At 40.6% G+C, this 19,573-nt stretch overlaps 1 protein-coding gene across 4 annotated transcripts in view; it reads right to left on the bottom strand.

The window, feature by feature from the left end:
* Positions 1-2,068: 2,068 nt before the first annotated feature.
* Positions 2,069-19,573, bottom strand: part of ELK3 (ETS transcription factor ELK3) — an 86,776-nt gene continuing 69,271 nt past the window's right edge. For 2 of the 4 annotated variants that reach the window (XM_023735731.1, XM_023735733.1), the window contains one exon: positions 2,069-8,359. In XM_023735731.1, the coding sequence (XP_023591499.1) occupies positions 8,015-8,359 (345 nt within the window). In that variant the 3' untranslated portion in view covers positions 2,069-8,014. The remainder of the gene's footprint in view (positions 8,360-19,573) is intronic. The other 2 variants (XM_004381243.2, XM_023735732.1) reach the window with 2 other exon arrangements.

Raw genomic sequence — 19,573 nt, 5'->3', positions numbered from 1 at the left:
AAAAGGTATTTACCATGAAGTATTCACTGATCTTGTAAAATTTTATCATGCGATCTCCAGCATGGTTTCTATCACCAAGGCCATATTTTCCAGCTACCATTCCTTCTTGTTTCCAACTTTCTCATTCCAATTACCAGTAATTATCAATGCATCTTGACTGCATGTTTGATCAATTTCAGACTGCAAAAGTTGGTAAAAATCTTCAGTTTCTTCATCTTTGGCCTTAGTTGTTGGTATGTAAATTTGAATAATAGTTGTATTAACTGGTCATCATTGTAGGCGTATGGATATTATCCTATCACTGACAGCGCTATACTTCAGAATAGATCTTGAAATGTTCTTTTTGGTGATGAATGCAATGCCATTCCTCTTCAATTTGTCATTCCCAGCATAGTAGATCATATAATTGTCTGATTCAAAATGGCCAATACCAATACCAGTCCACTTCAGCTCCCTAATGCCTAGGTATCGATCTTCACGTGTTCCATTTTATTTTTGATGACTTCCAATTTTGCTAAGTTCATACTTCGTACATTCCACGTTCCTGTTATTAATGGATGTTTGCAGCTGTTTCTTCTCATTTTCAGTCATGCCACATCAGCAGATGAAGGTCCCGAAAGCTTGGCTCCATCCATGTCATTAAGGTGGACTCTACTTTGAGGAGGCAGCTGTTGCCCAACCTGAGGGGCTCATCTTCCGGCACTCTTATCAGACAACATTCTGCTACTATTCATAAGGTTTTCACTGGCTAATTTTTCAGAAGTAGACCACCAGGTCCTTCTTCCTAGTCAGTCTAGTTCAGGTGATACCTATCCACCATGGGTGACCCTGCTGATGTTTGAAATACCAGTGGCATAGCTTCCAGCATCACAGCAACACACAAGGCACCACAGTACAACAAACTGAAAGACAGTTGTTGGGAGGGCTGAATAAAATAATGCATGTAATATACATAGAACAATGTCTCACATATAATAAGCAGTTTTTTAAATGGTTGCTATTATTAACTAAAATTATGTCACCTAGTGTTTGAGGAGTCCTGGTGGCACACTGGTTAAGCGCTCGGCTGCTAACCAAAAAGTCTGCAGTTCAAACCCACCAGCCGGGAGTTTGATGTGGCAGTCTGTTTCCATAAAGATTTATAGACTTGGGAACCCTGTGTGGCAATTCTGCTCTCTTCTGTAGGGTTGCTGTGAGTCAGCATCGACTTGATGGCAATGAGTTTTGGGTTTAGTGATGAAATAGTGAATAAAAATGGATTTCAGAGGCCTGACTCATCTGGGAATGGGTAGTCAGATGTTGTGTATTCTTCAGTGCCAGTATTGAAGGCAGGGCTATACCATACCAGATAACCAAAGGGAGTGTAGGCCTGGGGGAGAGATGCCTGTGAATACTGAAGCATAAAAGGACATTGTATGAAACTAGTTTAGTTGAACTCTTTTGTACAAAAAGGTCATCTTAGATTTTGAGAACAGGGACCAGGTTTCCATTCCCCATGTTCAAAATTATAACCTGGAAATTAGTTGGTTCTCAAATGTTTCTTCTCTAAGTACCTACTGCTACCTGCAAGTGTACCATATGCTGCTCTGAGTTGTCCCGTGATCTTTTGACACAGGAATTCTGACACTTAGTATTTTGTTTCAGGACCTCCATTAATACACTATTTCTCCCTGCTCCTCTCCTCCCTCATACACACACACACACATCTCCCTATATCAGACTCAAGATGGAGATAGCATTGAGCTCATCCATGAAAACCACAGCCAGGTCAGCCTGGAGTTGGTGAGACCAGGAGGAACAATAACCTTTGTCACCAAGTCTAGCCGATCCTATTTTCCTGTTATCAACAAAGTGGCTAAAAGAGTAAATGGTAATTTGGTTTTTCCCTTCCTTTTCACTGCCCCCATCTCAATATAGAGTGACTGATAAAACTTAAGATTAAAAAAATATTTTGATGTGCCATATTTAAGGCTAGATGACAAGACTCATTTTCCAACTTGTACCCCATATGGAAAAGTGAATTTTGGTCATCCCGAGTAAATGGAAATAAACCAGGCCACTAGTTTCCTTAAGCCTTTTATCACAAAGTATTTATTGAACAAAAATAATACAACAATAAAAATGATACATATATGAAAGTGAATGAAGATTTGCAGTCATAGAAAAGATGTGTACAAAGAGACCAACGTTCAGATTATAGTTTTATAATACTTTAGCCATAGCAGTTTAACACTGATCAAGTAGACATGTAAAAAGAAAAACAAAGTTATTTAATATATTCTTTGGAACCTATTTTCTGACTAAAAGACTTCTATTTAAAAAAAAAAAGAATAGGGTAAAGCTGTCCGGGTTATAATTCAATAGCTCCAGTTCTCTGTGTAGGTTATAGTGAATTTTTTTATCCATCAAAAATGGTATTTTTTCCATTTCTAATATATCTAGAGTATACACTTAATCAGTATTTGGAGAAAGAAAAAACAAGAATCAGATTTATAGTCTTTTGAATATTTCCAGTCAGCATTTACATTTAAAAATTATACTGAAAATATTTTTGGATGAGATTTTTAGGCATTAACTTTCTGGCTTCTGTAAAAGAATCTTACATTTTAAGATATGTTCTTTTATCTGATAAAAAGATTTTTTTTTAATCCTGTATCTTGCTCTGGTTTTTCTACCTAATGTACTGTTCTGGGCCAATCTTAATTATAGCTAGGCATCAGAAACAGAACTAGACTGAGCACCAATCCTTGTTCTATTTTCAATTAACTGTGTGGCCGCTTCTCCTGTGTACCTGTCCTCATCTGTAAACAGGTGGTGGGAAGTATTCTCGAAGGCCCCTTCCAGCTCTAATATTTTATGTTTGCTGAATATCAGTTCCCTGGACCAGCTCCTATGAGTCAATCAACTCGATGGCAATGGGTTTGGTTTGGTTTTGGACCAGCTCCTTTCATTTTAGTACAGAATTACCCTGAGCCTATGAGGAGGGTGATAGTAGTGTCTGTGAATGTTGGAACCAGCCCCATTACTTTATAGTCAAAGACGCATATTAGAGTGTTTGGATTTTTACCCTCAGTGAAGGTCACATAGCCCCCCCCCCACAGATGCCCACTTCCAATTGAAAATATCAAACTTTGCAAGTATTATAACAAAATTTTAGTGTGAAAATTCAATTAATTGTTTAGCCACATTTCACATTGGTTTCTACTACCTGTAGTTAAGGATTATACTTAACCTAATCTTGAATTTAAGAATCCCTAATTGGTACAGATGGTTAACACACTCAGCTGCTAACTGAAAGGTTGGAACTTTGATTCTACCCAGAAGTGCCTCGGAAGAAAAGCCCACCGATCTACTTCTGAAAAATCAGACTTTGAAAATTCAATGGAGCATTGTTCTACTCTGACACACATGGGGTTTCCATGAGTCAGAGTCAACTCAATGGCAACTGGTTGGTTTAATCTTGAATTTAAAGCACTGGGCACTTTCCAGTTCTCTTATCTTGTGTTAGAACTTTCCTACTTTGAGTACAGAACGGTTCTTCTATAGAGTGGTACCTGCTGATTTTTTGAAGGAAGAGAAAATATGTTTCTATTATCAATGCTGTAAACTACACTACACAGAAGAATTTACTGCACAGTGTTACAAATTGTTACATAATCAGCCAGTTCATTTCCACAATGATGAGGTTCCTAAAGAATTTTCTTTTTCTTTTATCAGGTTTCCTTCATCTCCACCATAAATTTAGTAATAAATACATACAGCAAAGTGTCCTACCTCTCAGTTTCCACAAGCAAGGCTATACCTGTACACCTGGAGGTAGTCAGTGTTACGAAATTGGTGGTCAGTGTTACAGAACTGTTTCTTGCTTGCTTGTATTCATCACCAGTCTGGAGCCTCTTCTAAAGCATTAGCTCTTTAAATGTTAATCATGGTTCCAGGGGTTTAGAGAAAACCTAACCCCTTTATTGACACAGTAAATATATGAAAGGGATGTGATTCTTTATGGAAACCTGGGGGCACGTGGGCTGGTTATTTAAAATAAGAACACGTTAACCAAGTAAAGTCTAGGAGCATGGATAGAGTGAACTTGATGTAGCTTTTCCATCTCAAGTTTTTGTTTAGGAGGAGTATAAAAGATGCTGTAAACAGCTGGGAGGCTAGCCTTTCAAAATTCAGTTTTGAAAAAAATGCACTTTAGAACATTTACTTTTATGAATGTTTATTGTCTAAATATGGCTTAGTTTGTTCTTATAAAAACATCACTTGGACATTACATTTACTGGATTTCAGTCCAAAAGAGGTTCTAAGGCAATTCTTATACAATTGAAAGCACAAAAGAAAAAGTAATATGAATATGCTTTCATATTGCCTACTTTTGAAAAATAATGAAATTCTACTAGAGAGTTGTTTGATACTAATTTTTTGTCTTTCAAACATTCTCTTAATACTAAAAAATATATAAATCATTTACATAAAACTGCGAAGGAAGGCACAGCTGGTTATAGTGTCTGTAAGCACAGTTCAGCATATGCAGAATTAAAGGGAAAACAAGCTTCACATCCTTATTAGTCACACTGAAACCCATTAAGAAAGTTCTTCACTGTCAACAGTGTTCAACACTTAAGAGCTAAGAGGATATTAAAAAAAAAAAAATTAAAATTCATTTAATGCAAAACAGATTTTCATATATACTTGAATATAAAAAACAGTTTTAAAAATGCTAACATAAATCTAGACTATCCATGTTATGAAAAGTGCAAACCATATTAACAGAGGGTTTCACAATGTCCTTCTCATGACACAGGTAAACTAGTCCATGGGGAAAAATTTGTTTCTTCCATTGATGAGTCCTTAATTGCGGCTGGACATCATCAGGATTTCTGAGAGCTGGAAGAAAGCAGTACTGGAGAAGCAGCTCTGTCCAGACTGGGGATTGGCACTGGCATGTGGCCATTCAGCAGTGTTGGGAACTGTAGAGGATGAAAGAGTTTAAAATAATTACTGCAATTCCATTGGGAAGAATTTGGTTCTTCACATTCCTAGACAGACCAGAGTAGATAAGTTCTCCCATCACCCCTCTGATGGAGGCCAGTTGCCAGTCTATTTTACAGAATGTGTAATTAGATAGAAGGTGACAGCAAGACCAAGATTACATGCAGCAAACAGGATAAGGCCCAGAAAATGTCCCTAATTGCTTTATATGGATAGGCTACTAGAAAAAATATGTATTTTATATGTCACTAAAGCGTGTTCTAATACTATAGAAAAAGATGTTCCAAGCTACTTAGAATGCTGACTTGCCTTAAATGTTGAGAAAAAAATTAATTTTGAAAACTATAGATATTGATTCTTCACGAGTCAGTTATTTCTAATTTTGAAATTTGCCATCCGTTTTCCAGAATACTACAAAGATGTTTCTGAGTAACTGTTAAAAGTGAGGAATGTTTTCATCTTGAAAGATTAAGATGAAAGATCAAGAATACCTTTATTTTGAAGCTGAGAAAGTGTTCTTTCTAATTAAACTGATAAATAATGTCAAACTTATTAGATCAGTCATCAATAGAACAATAAAATTATTTGTGATTAAGATGATAAACAGTAGGATAAAATTATATGCTTTGATAGCAAGTTTCAGATCTGAAAACAAATCTATCAATGATACTCCCAACTGAACAAGAATAATTCAAGGCCTTCTTTTAGTACATGACTACTCACAATTAGATTTTCATTGTCTAGTATGATATGCATCATAATGATCTCCTGGGCTGTCTTCCAGCTTAATTCATATTTAGTCCAGACAAGTTAAATATTAAACTTCACTCAAACATTAAATATCAAACTCTAGAAGTTGGCACATGTTAGAAGTACAATAAATATTTGTAGAACAAGTAAATATATTTTTGCAATTTTCAAGTTATTTTAGTAACTGTTATGTGTGTAGTGCCTAGACAGTTTTTTTTAATCACTTATTAATCTTTGCCTCATCCTACTTTTCAGTACCTGCTTATTCCTCAAGTCTGAATAAAAGTCACTAAAAACCTAAAGGAAATGCTACTATCAGGCCCCATCTCAGACCTTCTGAATTTGTCAAATTAAATACAACATTCTGAAACTTGGGGGGAGGGGAGCCCAGCCATCTGTACTTTAACATACCCTCCAGGTGATTCTACTGCACAGTAACTTTGAGAACTGTTGGTCTCCAGAAGATTCTGATAATATTTGGAATCACTGTGGACATGAACCATTGTTACTTCTGGGACGAATCCTCAACTCATACTCTGGAAAAGGTTAATATTTAAGGGAAGGGGACCCAAAAAACTCCCAACTGATAGCACTCAAATCTCATCAAGCCCTCCACCAATCAGATGGCAGAATTCCCAGAAAGGAGCGAAATGAGAGGCCATTCATTATTCAAATATCTACTGAACCCCTACTATCCATCATGCCCTGTGTTAGATTCTAGGATTAGAGTTGGTATTGCAGTCCTTACCCCCATGGAGCTTACTGTTGCCACACACAACTCCTTCCTGCTCTACCTGCTGTTGTTAGCTGCCATCGAATCAATTCTGATTCATGGTGACCCCGTGTTTGCAGGGTAGAACCGCTTCATAGGACCGCAAGGCTGATAGTTCAGAAGTGGATCGCCAGACCTTACTTTCAAGGCACCTCTAGGTGGGTTTGAACTGCCAACCTTTACAGTTACTAGTCCAGCGCTCAACCATTTGCGCCACTTAGGGACCAATACTAGAATACTGCTTCAATGGTGAGACTTTCAGGAAATGCAGCCTTTTAGCTCTCCACCAAAAGATAAGTATTCCTAATCCAAAACTTTCTCAATACTACATTTGCTCACTGCTTTTTGCTGTCTGTTTCTAGTTTTGGTTTCCCTGCCTGAGACAAAACGGTTAAGAATCAACCTGTTGGCTATTCATGACCACAGCTCAATTTCTTGTGATGAAAACATGGGCCAGGTAAGAGAAAGAAACCTAATCACTTCAGGGATATAGTCACATCATGACACCCTACCCCAACCTCACTAGGAAACTAGAGAAGCAAGATAGTAATCAAAACCTCTTTACCTCCACCCTTCTTCCAAGGAGACCCTAAATCCCAGCATGCTGAGCTCCTAGCACAGAGTTGGTACTCAGCAAATACTAACCTTGACAAGCAAAGTGACCAGCTCAGAAAAGCATGGAGAGCTGATCTTTTTAACACTTACCTTTCTTAGACATCTCTGGGAATTCTTAGGCATCATTTAATCATCAACAGTAACTACTGAGCATCACTTAATGTGCCAAGAAATGTGCTAGACACTGGGGAAACTACATTGACTAAGATGCAGTTCTGGTCTCTTGGGATCCACAGTCCAGTGGGGGAGAGATTGCCAGATGAACAGACAATAACAATATCAAATGGTGAGTGCTAGACACAGCAGGAACAAAAGAACTTCAGCTGACTTGTGGTGAGCCACACTGCGGGGTGTGGTATGCAGGGTGGAAGAGACAAGGCTAGAGACTGGATGGTGAAGGGCTAAGGAGTTTGCAATTTATCCTGCTTCATTCCTGTCCCTAGGATCCTTTCCACCGACACTCAAATACTCCGACAGTAGCATCTTAGTCAGTGAGTAACAATCTTTGGGTTCCAAAGAGGAAATAGTGATTTCCATATGGTAGCAGGTGATGCTACTGCAAGATCCTAGTGTGTGAATGCATAATGAATGTGCTCACCTAGCACAGGGAGCTCTGCAAGATAAAGCAGCTGAGTCTGAATTATTTTTAACGAAATATCCTAGATGCTCCCGGTTTATGGAACAAGGAGCACTTGAATATGACTCATGGACTTATGCAGATACTTTTTTGTCACAGTATGAAGAAATCATTCACTTTTTTTTTCAATTTATTTCAAGTGATGTTAATATTTTAAAGTCTTTTATAAAAAATAATGTTTAAAGTTTTGCCTTTTCCTTAATTTACAGTTTTCATAGTCAATGGAAGTATCCAAAACCCTTCAAGAACTAGGTAATGGTTCCATTTACCTGACATGAGTAAGGCATTTCTGCCTCAATGAAAATTTCTGCCCTTAAAGGGTGTGCAAACCCCATTAAAGTGAACTTCCTTTGGAAACTTAATATTTTAGCCAAATATAAGACAGGGCTCACTGTTACTTTGCAGGATTTATCAGGGTAAATAATCCTTAGAAGTTCTTTATTTAAAAGGGTGCATGTCCAAATGCTCACCTGGAACAGCGTGTTTGGCCCTTGCAGCCTGGCAGGACTCAGCGGAGCAACTGGACTAAGACTGCTCCAGAAATGTATGCTGGATAGCAGTGGACTCGGGGTCAAAAGCAATCCATTTGGTGTCTGGGAAAGAAAGCAAATAGACAATGCTTGATGTAGGTATCCCTTGGCCCCCTCCATGATCAACAGCAGCAAAGTGGTTAGGTGTGCTAGTGATGGGCCAAGAAAACAAGCCTTGCCATCTTAGGAACATCTGATAACTTTATTCCTGCAAGCCTGGGCCCAGTTTAGTTTTACTTTTCTTAAATGCTAATTCTGTTAGCAGTTTTGTAAAGGAGAGCGGTACTGACAAGTTACCATCCCTAATCATTCTAGTGGAAAACTCAAGGTTGGAGCAACGTTTGCCAGGATGGTTTCTTCAAGTTGCTCCCCCTCCAGATTAAAAAAAAGGATTCAGTGTCCAAGCCAAACAGGATCCCATGGTTGGGCTTTATTTTTTCTTATCTATATATTTTTTCCCCCAAAAGTTTATACATGTACAATTCAGTGATATTGATTACATTCTTTGAGTTGTGTAACCGTTCTCATCCTTTTCTGAGTTATTCCTCCCCCATTAACATAAATTCACTGCCCCCTAAGGTTCCTATCTGTCTTAGTCATCTAGTGCTGCTACAACAGAAATACCACAAGTGGATGGCTTTAACAAAGACAAATTTATTTCCTTACAGTAAAGTAGGCTGAAAGTCCAAATTCAGGGTGTCAGCTCCAGGGGAAGGCTTTCTCTCTCTCGGCCTTCTCATCAGTGTTCCCCTAGACTAGGAGCTTCTCGGCGCAGGGACTCCGGTCCAAAGGACGCGCTCTGCTCCTGGCACTGCTTTCTTGATGGTATGAGGTCCCCTGTCTCACTGCTCACTTCTGTCTTTTATATCTCAAGAGATTGGCTCAGGACACAATCCAGTCTTGTAGATCAGGTCCTGCCTTACTAACACAATTGCCACCCATCCTCCCTCATTAACATCTTAGAGGCAGGTTTACATACAGGAAAATCACACAGTACCAGGAATCATGGCCTAGCCAAAATGATACACACATTTTTAGGGGGACATAATTCAAACCATGACACTATCTAATCTTTCTCAAGTTGCTGTTGTCAATTTGATCCCATTTAGGTAGTTTTAAAAGAGCATAATGCTGAAGGCAGACATTTTTTTAGTAGTTAAGCTATTGTTTGGTTTTAAGAAGACTTCAGCGGATATTTTTGGTTCAAGATTTAAAAATTATCTCAAGGTAGCAGTTTCAGGGGTTCCTCCAGCTGCCATGGCTCCAGGAAGTCTGAACTCCATGATAATTTAAAATTCTGTTTTGCATTTTTCCCCTTTTGATAGGATTATTCTATAGAATCTTTGATTGAAATGTTCAGTAAGGTACCCCGGCATCATCCAGTTCTTCTGGTCTCAGGGCAAAGGAGGAAATTGTTCATGGAGGCAATTAGCCACACATTCCATATCCTCCTCCTATTCCTGACTCTCCTTCTTCCTCTGTAGCTTCAGGCAAGTAGAGACCAATTGTTGTGCCTTGGATGGCTGCTTGCAAGCTTTTAATACCCCAGGCACTACACATTGAACTAGGAGGTAGAAAAGAAGCACTAAACATGTTATTAGGCCAGTTAACTGGGATATCCTATGAAACCATGACCCTAAACCTCAAAACCAAGAAACCAAATCCCATGACATAAACAACCTCAGCAACTACTTTCTTTTTTTTTTTTTTTCTCATTTGTTGTAAATACATCTATCACAAAACTTTTGCCAGTTCAACTTTTTACAGGTGTACAGCTTACTGACAGCAATTATAATAATGGGTTGTGCAATCCTACCCTTAATCAACGCAGTATTTCCATCACCGTTAACCCTCCTTCCCCGCTCCCTCCCGCCCCGGTGACCATAATAAACTTTGTTCTCTATACATTTGCCTTTTTTTGTCTTTTTATATAAGTGAGATCATACAATATTTGTCCTTTTGTGATTGACTTATTTCACCCAGCAAATGCCTTTCAGCTCCATCCATATTGTAGCATGTATCAAGACTTCATTTCCACTACTGGATGAATAGTATTCCATCATATGTATGTACCACATTTTGTTTACCCATTCATCTGCTGATGGGCAGTTAGGTTGTTTACACCTTTTGGCTATTGTGAATAGTGCTGCAATGAACATTGTGTACAAGTCTCTGTTTTAGTCTCTGCTTTCAAGTCTTTTGGGTATATACCTAGGAGTGGAATTGATGAGTCATATGGTAGTTCTATTTTAGCTTTTTGAGGAACCACCACACTATTTTCCACAATGGCTGTACCATTTTGCATTCCCACCAGCAATGAGAGTAAGGGTTCCAATTTCCCCACATCCTTGCCAACATTGTTTTTTTTTTTTATATCTTAGCCATTCTAGTGGGAGTGAAATGGTATCTCATTGTGGTTTTGATTTGCATCTCTGAGATGGCTAATGATACTGAGCATCGTTTCATGTGTTTGGTGGCCATTTTAATGTTCTTATCTATATTTTCTTTTTTTTCTACAGCAAACATTCATTACTTCGGTTGCACATGCGCACACACAGATTTTAAAGGCCTCCCACGCTTCACTTTCCCTATCATCAGTGGCCCTTTAATACTTTAGGATCTGCTGTTGAAATACCCTGCAACAGCTTCCTCAGAAGCTCCTAGCTGGCGTTTCCAGATTTCACTCCGGATATGAGGTTGAAGAGAATTCATCTCCCTGGCAATGGTTTAAAAAAAAAAAAAAAAACAACTTTCTTGTCAGATTGGGTATACAGCCAAAAGTCTGGATTTCCCATGAGAGTACCAAGGACTGCATTTGCTTGCACACACAGCAGGAGTCCTGGCCTGCAAGGCAGCTAGAGAGCAGAAGAAACGACCCGCCCCAGCTGGTAAATCTGCATGGCTTTTATTCTCAGCGGAGGAAAGCTCCCTGGACCAGTGTGGTTTTGCACCTCTGGTGACTGGAAGGAGCCCTCAGTGGTTTTGTGATGTCAGTAAAGTGCTTTGTATAAGAAGAACCACAGCAAAGGCACCAACATTTCAGAATGCTAAAGTGTTATTTTTCTTCCTAGAATTGGCCTCAGCAGCTTCATTAATTATCAAGAGCATTTGGCTTAAATCTCAATTGAGAAAAGGTCTGCTCTGTTCAGCAGAACAGAGACAAACATTCAAAGGTTCTCAAACTGTAAAGCTGCTGAAAGGTAAACTATACAATGTTATTTAAATCTTTGGTTCCACAGCATTTCCTACATATTGAATGACCAATGAGGTTACTAGGATAAATACATGTTTTGAGTAAGTGTCAGATTTGTTCTAGTCCAAGGCAATTTCTCAAGTGTATGAGGCCACCTGATTTAACAGTTAAGGATTAACGGTTAAGCATGGGCTCTGCCAGGCTTTCAATTTCAGAACCACTATTTCCTAGCTATGTAACCTCGGGCAAGTTACCTAACTGCTCTATGCCTCAGTTTCCTATCTATAAAATGGGTAGAACAAAAATGCCTACGTTACAGGGTTGTCAGGAGGATTAAATAAGATGATCTATGTAAATCTTCTTAATATGTGCCTGGCCCATAGCAAATGTTCAACAAGTATCAGATACTGCTGTCACTCTAAGTACTTAATGAACATTTTTGAATGAATAGGTGAATTAGTAATTATAGGTAGTCCCCGACTTACGACATATTCCAGTTACGTCGGACTGCACTTAAACAACCAATGTTTTTTTTTTGTACATCTTATCATCATTAGTATGTACTACGTACAATGTTGCAGTGTATAATTTGCTGATGTCATCATATCTGTAAGTTTGTATATATAATGTTTCTAAGTCCCAAAGACAAAAGATGGGATTTATAAAGATACTGATAATAAAAAAGAGTAATAGAGAAAACTAAAAAAAAAAAAGGAATTTGATTTACATCAGAACCACCTTATGACTGAGTCATTGGAATGGAACCCCATTGTAAGTCAGGAGCTACCTGTAATTGAAAGTGTACCTGATGTATGGAGTCCTGGCGCTGCAATGGTTAAGTGCTTAGCTGCTAACCAAAAGGTTGGCGGTTGGAACCCACCAGCTGCTCTGCAAGAGAGAAGACCTGGCGATTTGCTCCTGTAAAGATTACAGCGTAGGAAACCCTATGGAGCAGTTCTGCTCTGTCCTATAGGGTTGCTAGGAGTTTGAATAGACTCAACAGCACACAGCAACCACCTGATGTACTTACTAAATGTATGTCATCTGTTCACGAGAGAAATTCTCAACTGTATATGGAAAAGTACTTAATATGCTCTGAAACAAACCCCCTCCAGTCAGTCAGCACTTTAAGGCTCCTCTCAGTCATGTCAGGCTCCAGCCCACAAGCTCAGGTGATCTGAGGACTAATTTTGCATGCTACTGTGGAGCCAGGCTTCAACCACAATATGCGACATTAACATTTAATAAATAATGTGTTCCTGGCCTCTTAGTTTACCCATCAATGACAGCCTCAAAGCTTGAGAGAGACAATGAGTATCTTCTAAACCACGAAACATAGCTATTTTTCTCTCATCCATGGCCATAAATATACATTCCTAGTAGGAATCGACTTGACGGCACTGGGGTGGTGGTTTTTTTTTTGGGTTTGAGCAATATATAGTAGTATTTCTACTTCCACAGTCTAAAATCTGTATCCATGTCTGCATTTGAGATGTTTGCACATTTTGTTTCTGAGGGATACAGGATGTACTCAGAATACAGTAGCGTTCTGTTTCTCATGGTTAATATGTTTGAAATGTCTTCTATAATATATGCAAATAAATATTGTGAAATGACTTCATTCACTCCTCTCCTTCCCATCCCTGTTCTCCCTGAAGCTCCTGTGGCCTTAAAGAAAGAGCTATTTGCTTGCTTTTTTAAGGAAAGTTCCTGTAAAGCCTGCCCTGGATTATCTTAGGTATAGTGTGAGCTTTCATTGCCTCTCTCCACAGTTCCTAGAGTCAAGCAGGGTGGGCTGGGCCTGAGGTATAGGGGTTAAAGAAAGAAACCACAAGCAAAAGGTGGGCTTCCTGTTCTTTCACCAAAGAATGTCTCAGCTGGAAGTCTCAGCAATGGGCCCTTCTGAATAGCAGACTGGGAGCTCCTGATCCCATCGGCTGCCAGGAAAGAGGATGCCCTGGGGCCCAAGGGCAATGGATGTTCATTTCTCAGGGGAAGGACCCTCCCACCAGAATCTTATTTTCATTCTAGTCCTTGTCAGTTGAGGGAGCCCTTGTGGTGCAACGGTTAAGCACTCGGCTGCAGTTCTACTCTGTCATACAGGGTCACTATGAGTCAGAATCGACTTGAAGGCACAAAGCAACAACAACCCTGTCAGTTCTTCTTCCACTTTATATTGAGTCTCCTAAAAAGTCTGCACAATGGAGCTAAACCAGGTGAACTGGTGCTGCCCAGACATGCCCCACCGCTGTGTCCTTGTTCATGCCTGGATCAAGGCCCCCTGACTTCCTCCATCAAAATGCCAGCTCCTCAAAGGAGACTATCCTGATAATCTCTGGACTAGCCCCTTCAACCAGATGAGATTTCTCTTTTTTTTCCTGAGTCCTCATAACACTTTGTAACCATTTTTTTTCTTAACATTTAACATTTTCTGCCTCATATCATGGTATTTTGCATATTTTTCTTAGACCTCTTTGCATAGCCATCAGGGTATCTCACTCATCTTTATTCCTTCTGTAGCACCCAGCTCATAAATTCTTGATAAACTGAACTGAATTGCAACTCTAGGTTACCTCGCTTATCGCCTATTGGACATCTCACCTTGGAATGCCCCACATGTTCAGACTGTTTCTTACAACTCCTCCATTTCTGTCAATAGTACCACCATTTATCTAGTTGCTGAAATACTGACTGACTGCACAGATGTATCTGGTGCAAGAGATACAGTGATAAAACGGCATGATCCCTACACTCACAGCTCTGTCTATAATCCAGTTGACAGTCTCAGTCACTGAGATGCAAAATGCCTTCCGCCTCACCCCAGCATCTAAGCATGGCCTATGGATCCTTCCTGGAAATGACTCTCGTGTTTACCCCCTCCTTCCCATTCCTGCTGCACACACGACCCTATCACCTTTCATGTGGAATTCTGCAATAACTACCTAAACCAGTCTACCTGTCTCTGGTCTCTCTCCTAATCTATTCTGCATACTGCTGCCACAAAGGCAATCGTTCTAAGACACTATGTGCATTCACACTTGTTTCATGCTTTCAGAAAAAAAAAAGTACAACCTCCTTAGCCACAATTCTAGGTGCCTCCACAATCTGGTTTCATATACCCCCTAATTTCCCTACGTGAACCCTCCTACTTTGCTTGGTACCTCCTAAGCTTATCTAACATACCTAGAGAACCACAGAATTCCTACCTACTAGTCCTTTACCAAGGGGCGGTGGTGGTTTGATGGTAGAATTCTCACCTTCCATGCAGGAGACCCGGGTTCAATTCTCGGCCAAGACATCTCATGCACAGCCATCACCCATCTGTCAGTGGAGGCTTGCATGTTGCTATGATGCTGAACAGGTTTCAGCAGAGCTTCCAGACTAAGACAGACCAGGAGAAAAGACCTGGCGATCTACTTTTGAAAATAAGCCAATGAAAACCCAATGGATCACAATGGTCTGATCTGCAACCAATCATGGGGATGGCACAGGACTGGGCAATGTTTGGGGCTGCCATGAGTTGGGGGCTGAGTCAGCTACTAATACTGTAGTATTAGTAATTTCCTATCAAAACAAGTCTAAATTCCTCAGTCAGCTTTTAGAGTTCTCTATAATTTCACACTGCCCTGAATTATATATTGCCCCTCATTCTTCACTCGCTAGACAGCAAGCTATAAACTCATAAGAATAGGAGCTATGTCTATCTTGCTCACCTGTGTATTCCCAGGTGCCTAGTAAGTGCCTAGCAAATGGTAGGTGTTCAAGGACTATCTCCTAAATGAATTAACAAATGGTAGGTAGTCATTAGTTGAGTGACTAAAAAGGATATGGGTAAGCCACTCTATAGGAAGTTATTGGCTGATTACTTGATTGAGATACTGGTTAAGTCATTCAGGCTTTAGAAAGTAAAAAAAAAATCAAATCCATTGCAGTCAAATCGATTCCAACTCATAGCGGCCCTATAGGACAGAGTAGAACTGCCCCATAGGGTTTCCAAGGAGCAGCTGGTGGATTTGAACTGCCAACTTTTGGTTACCAGCCATAGCTCTTAACCACTGTGCCACTAGGGCCCCTTTAGAAAGTAAAGGAGACAAAATTGGGATGTCCATTTAGCAAACTGTTCCAACAAACATCTCTAATCAATCTCCCAGTATAAAGCCAACAGAATCCAAGACAAGATCACCTTGGGGTTAAAAGAAGATCCTCAAAAGGTGACTATGAATCTCTGGAAACTCCTGGAGTCATCTGAATTCAAGTTCAAGCATGGTTTTAAAGATTTTAAAAAAGAAATGGAATCCCACAGAAGTTGTTTGTGTGGTACTGAATGGACTGATTTTAAGGAAAACCAAACCAGTTGTGGTCAAGACAGTTCAGACTCATGGTGACTCCATGTATGTCAGAATAGAACTGTGCCCCATAGGGTTTTCAGTGACTGTTTTTTCAAAAGTAGATCACCAGACCTTTTTTCCTAAGAAGGCTCTGGGTAGACTCGAACCACCAATAATTCAGTTAGCAGCAAGTATGTTAACCATTTGCACCACCCAGGGACTCTGATCTTAAGGAAATGGGGACAAACTAGAGAATTTCATATAGGCCCAGGGTAAGTATAGCAAGTAATAGGGGGAAAAAAAGGAATACGAGCAGAAGCGCATGAGGGGGCAGATCCATGGAGGATCAAAGTAAAGGCAAAGGCAAGGGGAGAGGAAACGGGCCCCAGGGTGGAAAGACAGAGGATACTACTGCGCTGTGTTTCTCCCAGGCAACCCAGAGCTGGGAGTACCAAGAGCCTTCCACAGGAGTGTCAACAAGTCACATGGAACTCAACCAGTGACATACTTCTACTGCAAAGAGCTCCTGAAAGGGAGCCTTCCACTGGAGTGTCAACAAGTCACATGAAACTCAAGTCACATGAAACTCAACCAGTGGCATACTTCTACTGCAAAGAGCTCCTGAAAGGACACCTTCTCCCCTGTAGGAATGGTCGGGGTGGGAGGAGCTGCAGGCTGAACTGGGGAGGAATGGTAGAGAGGTGGATAAGAGTGGGAGGACAGTAGGATCACCCCCAGGGGACAAAACACAAACAACTTTTTCCCTTTGGTGATAATGGCAACCAAAAAAACCCAAAAAACCAAACCCACTGCCGTCGAGTTGATTCCTACTCATAGTGACCCTATAGGATGGAGTAGAACTGCCCTATAGAGTTTCCAAGGAGCACCTGGTGGATTCGAACTGCCAGCCTTCTGGTGAACAGCTGTAGCACTTAACCACTGTGCCACCAGGGTTTCCAATAATGGCAAAGGGACCAAAAAATGAGAAGCCACCCCAGAACTGGAATAGGATGCAGTAACATGCATCCACTTCATTCCACATTCCCACCTTATGACTTTGGCTCCAAGTTGTTCCATCACCCAGGACATGAAGGAGGGAGGTTTTAACATGTTATTCCTCAGTAGACTGTCTCTGCTCAATTAGTGCTAATCCAAGACCGCTGCTAATGAAACATCCTGGGGCGTGCATACTCAGACTCTGATGGGGAGTTCATGCTGCGGTGCCTGCACATATCTGAGTTCAGTATCTTGAGCATCACACGTGAGATGAACCGAGGTCTTGGCATAAATGAAGGGAATGCACTGTGCCAGCCTCAGGTTCTGAATTAACTGCACATTGTTAAGACATGCAGAGGGAAAAGCTGGCTGGTTAGCTCAGTTGGTAACAGCATGGAGCTAACAATGCCAAGGTCAGGGGTTCGATCCCCATATGGGCCACTTTCTCTTTCAGACAGTCAACAATTACTTTAAAACAAAGAAAAGGTAAGGGGGCAGGGAGACTAGATTATTGGAAAGGGAACAACCAGAACAGGAATAATGAGAATGTTCATGCATTGTGAAGACTGTAACTAATGTCACTGAACAATTTGTGTAAAAAGTGTTGAATGAGAACCTAATCTGCTGTGTAAACTTTCACCAAAAACATAATAAAATATTATTTAAAAAGAGAGAGAGAGAAATGAGGAGAGAGAGACTGAACGGAAGAAGCAAATGGATAGAAGAACAGATGATACCAAGGTGCAAAAGATACAGAGAATCAGAAGTTCCACCTGGCACCATTGGGTGTCCATGGTGCCTGGCTAGGAACCAGGAGGGTTTCACATCCTGGCTCCTCCCCCTCTGTCTCAATTTCTGCAACTCATGCCATCAGTGATAGCATCCTTGCTTTTCTCTAGCAAGAGTCAAATGTGACCTCACCAGCCAAGCTCCAACTGAATCACTCCTTGGTGTCTAGTTGCCTTTTTTAATTCAGTTTTTCCAGTTCCTCACAGTTCTGTGATTGAGGGGTGTTTGGGTGATCATCATATCTGTCTACATTAATAATCTCTGATTATGAATTAAAAACTTCTCCAGAAACCAAGAATAATCTCTCTTAAATTCGCTTTGTGCAGGTAGGGCCTAGCAGATGTAATACAAGTATTTTTGATGGGAGTGGTGGTTGGGTGGGCATGGTGGGTAGCTGGTGATTTTTGTTTGTTTTTTAAATTTTGTTGTGGTAAAATGGAGCCCTGGTGGCACAGTGGTTAAGAGCTATGCTGCTAACCAAAAGGTAGGCAGTTGGAATCCACCAGCCGCTCCTTGGAAATCCTATGGGGCGGTTCTACTCTGTCCTACAGGGTCACTATGAGTCAGAATCAACTTGACAGCAAACAGGTTTGGTTTTTTGGTTTGGTTTGTAGTAAAATACATATAACATGAAATTTGACATTTTAACCATTTTTAAATTTGCCACTTCAACCATTTTTGTGTGTACGATTCAGTGACATGAATTACATTCACCACAGTGTGCAACCATCACCACTACCCATTTCCAAAAGTTTTTCATCCCTCCAAACAGAAACTCAGTACCCCTTATGCAATAACTTCCCATCCCTCCCTCCCTCCAACCCCTGGTAGCCACAAATAAACTTTCGTCTCTATGCATTTGATGGCAATATTTTTTAATGCACATCATGTTGTAGATCTCAATTTCTAATCTGAATTTGGGCCTACATGAAGCACGTGGATTAGTAAGGTAATAAGCGCATGGTTTAATTGTAAACACATAACACGTGGTCATGCCAAACCTCCCCCCAAAAAAAACAACCAGTTGTCATCGAGTCAGTTCTGACTCATGGTGACCCCATGTGTGTCGGAGTAGAACTGTGCTCCATGGAGGTTTTAATGGCTAATTTTTTTATTTCCAGAAGTAGATCACTAGGTCTTTCTTCTGAGGCACCTCTGGGTGGATTCAAACCTCCAACCTTGTGGTTAGCAACCAAGCACTTAACTGTGCCACCCAGGGACTCTCAAAGACCCTCTTAATTCTACCCTTCTTCCTCCATGATTCTAGCTGAAGATAACGGATCTGGGGAGTTTCATTTTCAAGGTATCACATTATTACAGCACGCCTCCCATCTCTTCTAAAGCCAACCATTAACCAGAAAACCAAACCCTTTGCCACTGAGTCAATTCCAACTCATAGCGAACCTATAGAACAGAGTAGAACTGCCCCAAAGGGTTTCCAAGTACCGCCTGGTGGATTTGAACTGCCGACCTTTTGGTTAGCAGCCGTAGCTCTTAACCACTACACCACCACTGTTTCCATGCGTTAAGAAAAGTTTATAGGAGGTTCCCACAGGTAACCAAATGTTTACGTGCAAACAGTATCACACTGCACACAGTACACCCCACAGAGGAAACTAGAATTGCTGTGACAAAACGGAAGCAACAGTGGAGGAGGGAAACAAATGAGCTGCAAGAGTGAGGCATGCTGCCTGTGGGAGACGCCGCCTTTGGGTGGAGAGAAACCCCCCAGAGTTCTCCTAAGAGTGAACAGAAGCCTTTCACTCCCATGCCCTGGGGGAAATTTCAGGGACTTCCCAGCTCATGCCTCAGGCTGAGGCTGAGTGGAATTTAGTAGAAAGCCTGGTTGTTGAAGGAGGCTGCACCCTTCAAAGGATGCTATTTCTCACTGTCCACTGGTAGGAGAAATATGGGACTGATGGGTCATTTTCTGGTATACTATATTATCCTATGTCTATTATATTATATTAT

Source organism: Trichechus manatus, unplaced genomic scaffold (assembly GCF_000243295.1).
Source record: "Trichechus manatus latirostris isolate Lorelei unplaced genomic scaffold, TriManLat1.0 scaffold00081, whole genome shotgun sequence".
NCBI classification, from domain to species: Eukaryota; Metazoa; Chordata; class Mammalia; order Sirenia; family Trichechidae; genus Trichechus; species Trichechus manatus.
The sequence above is the reverse complement of the archived record's forward strand: the minus strand, read 5'-3'. Positions and strand labels throughout refer to the sequence as shown.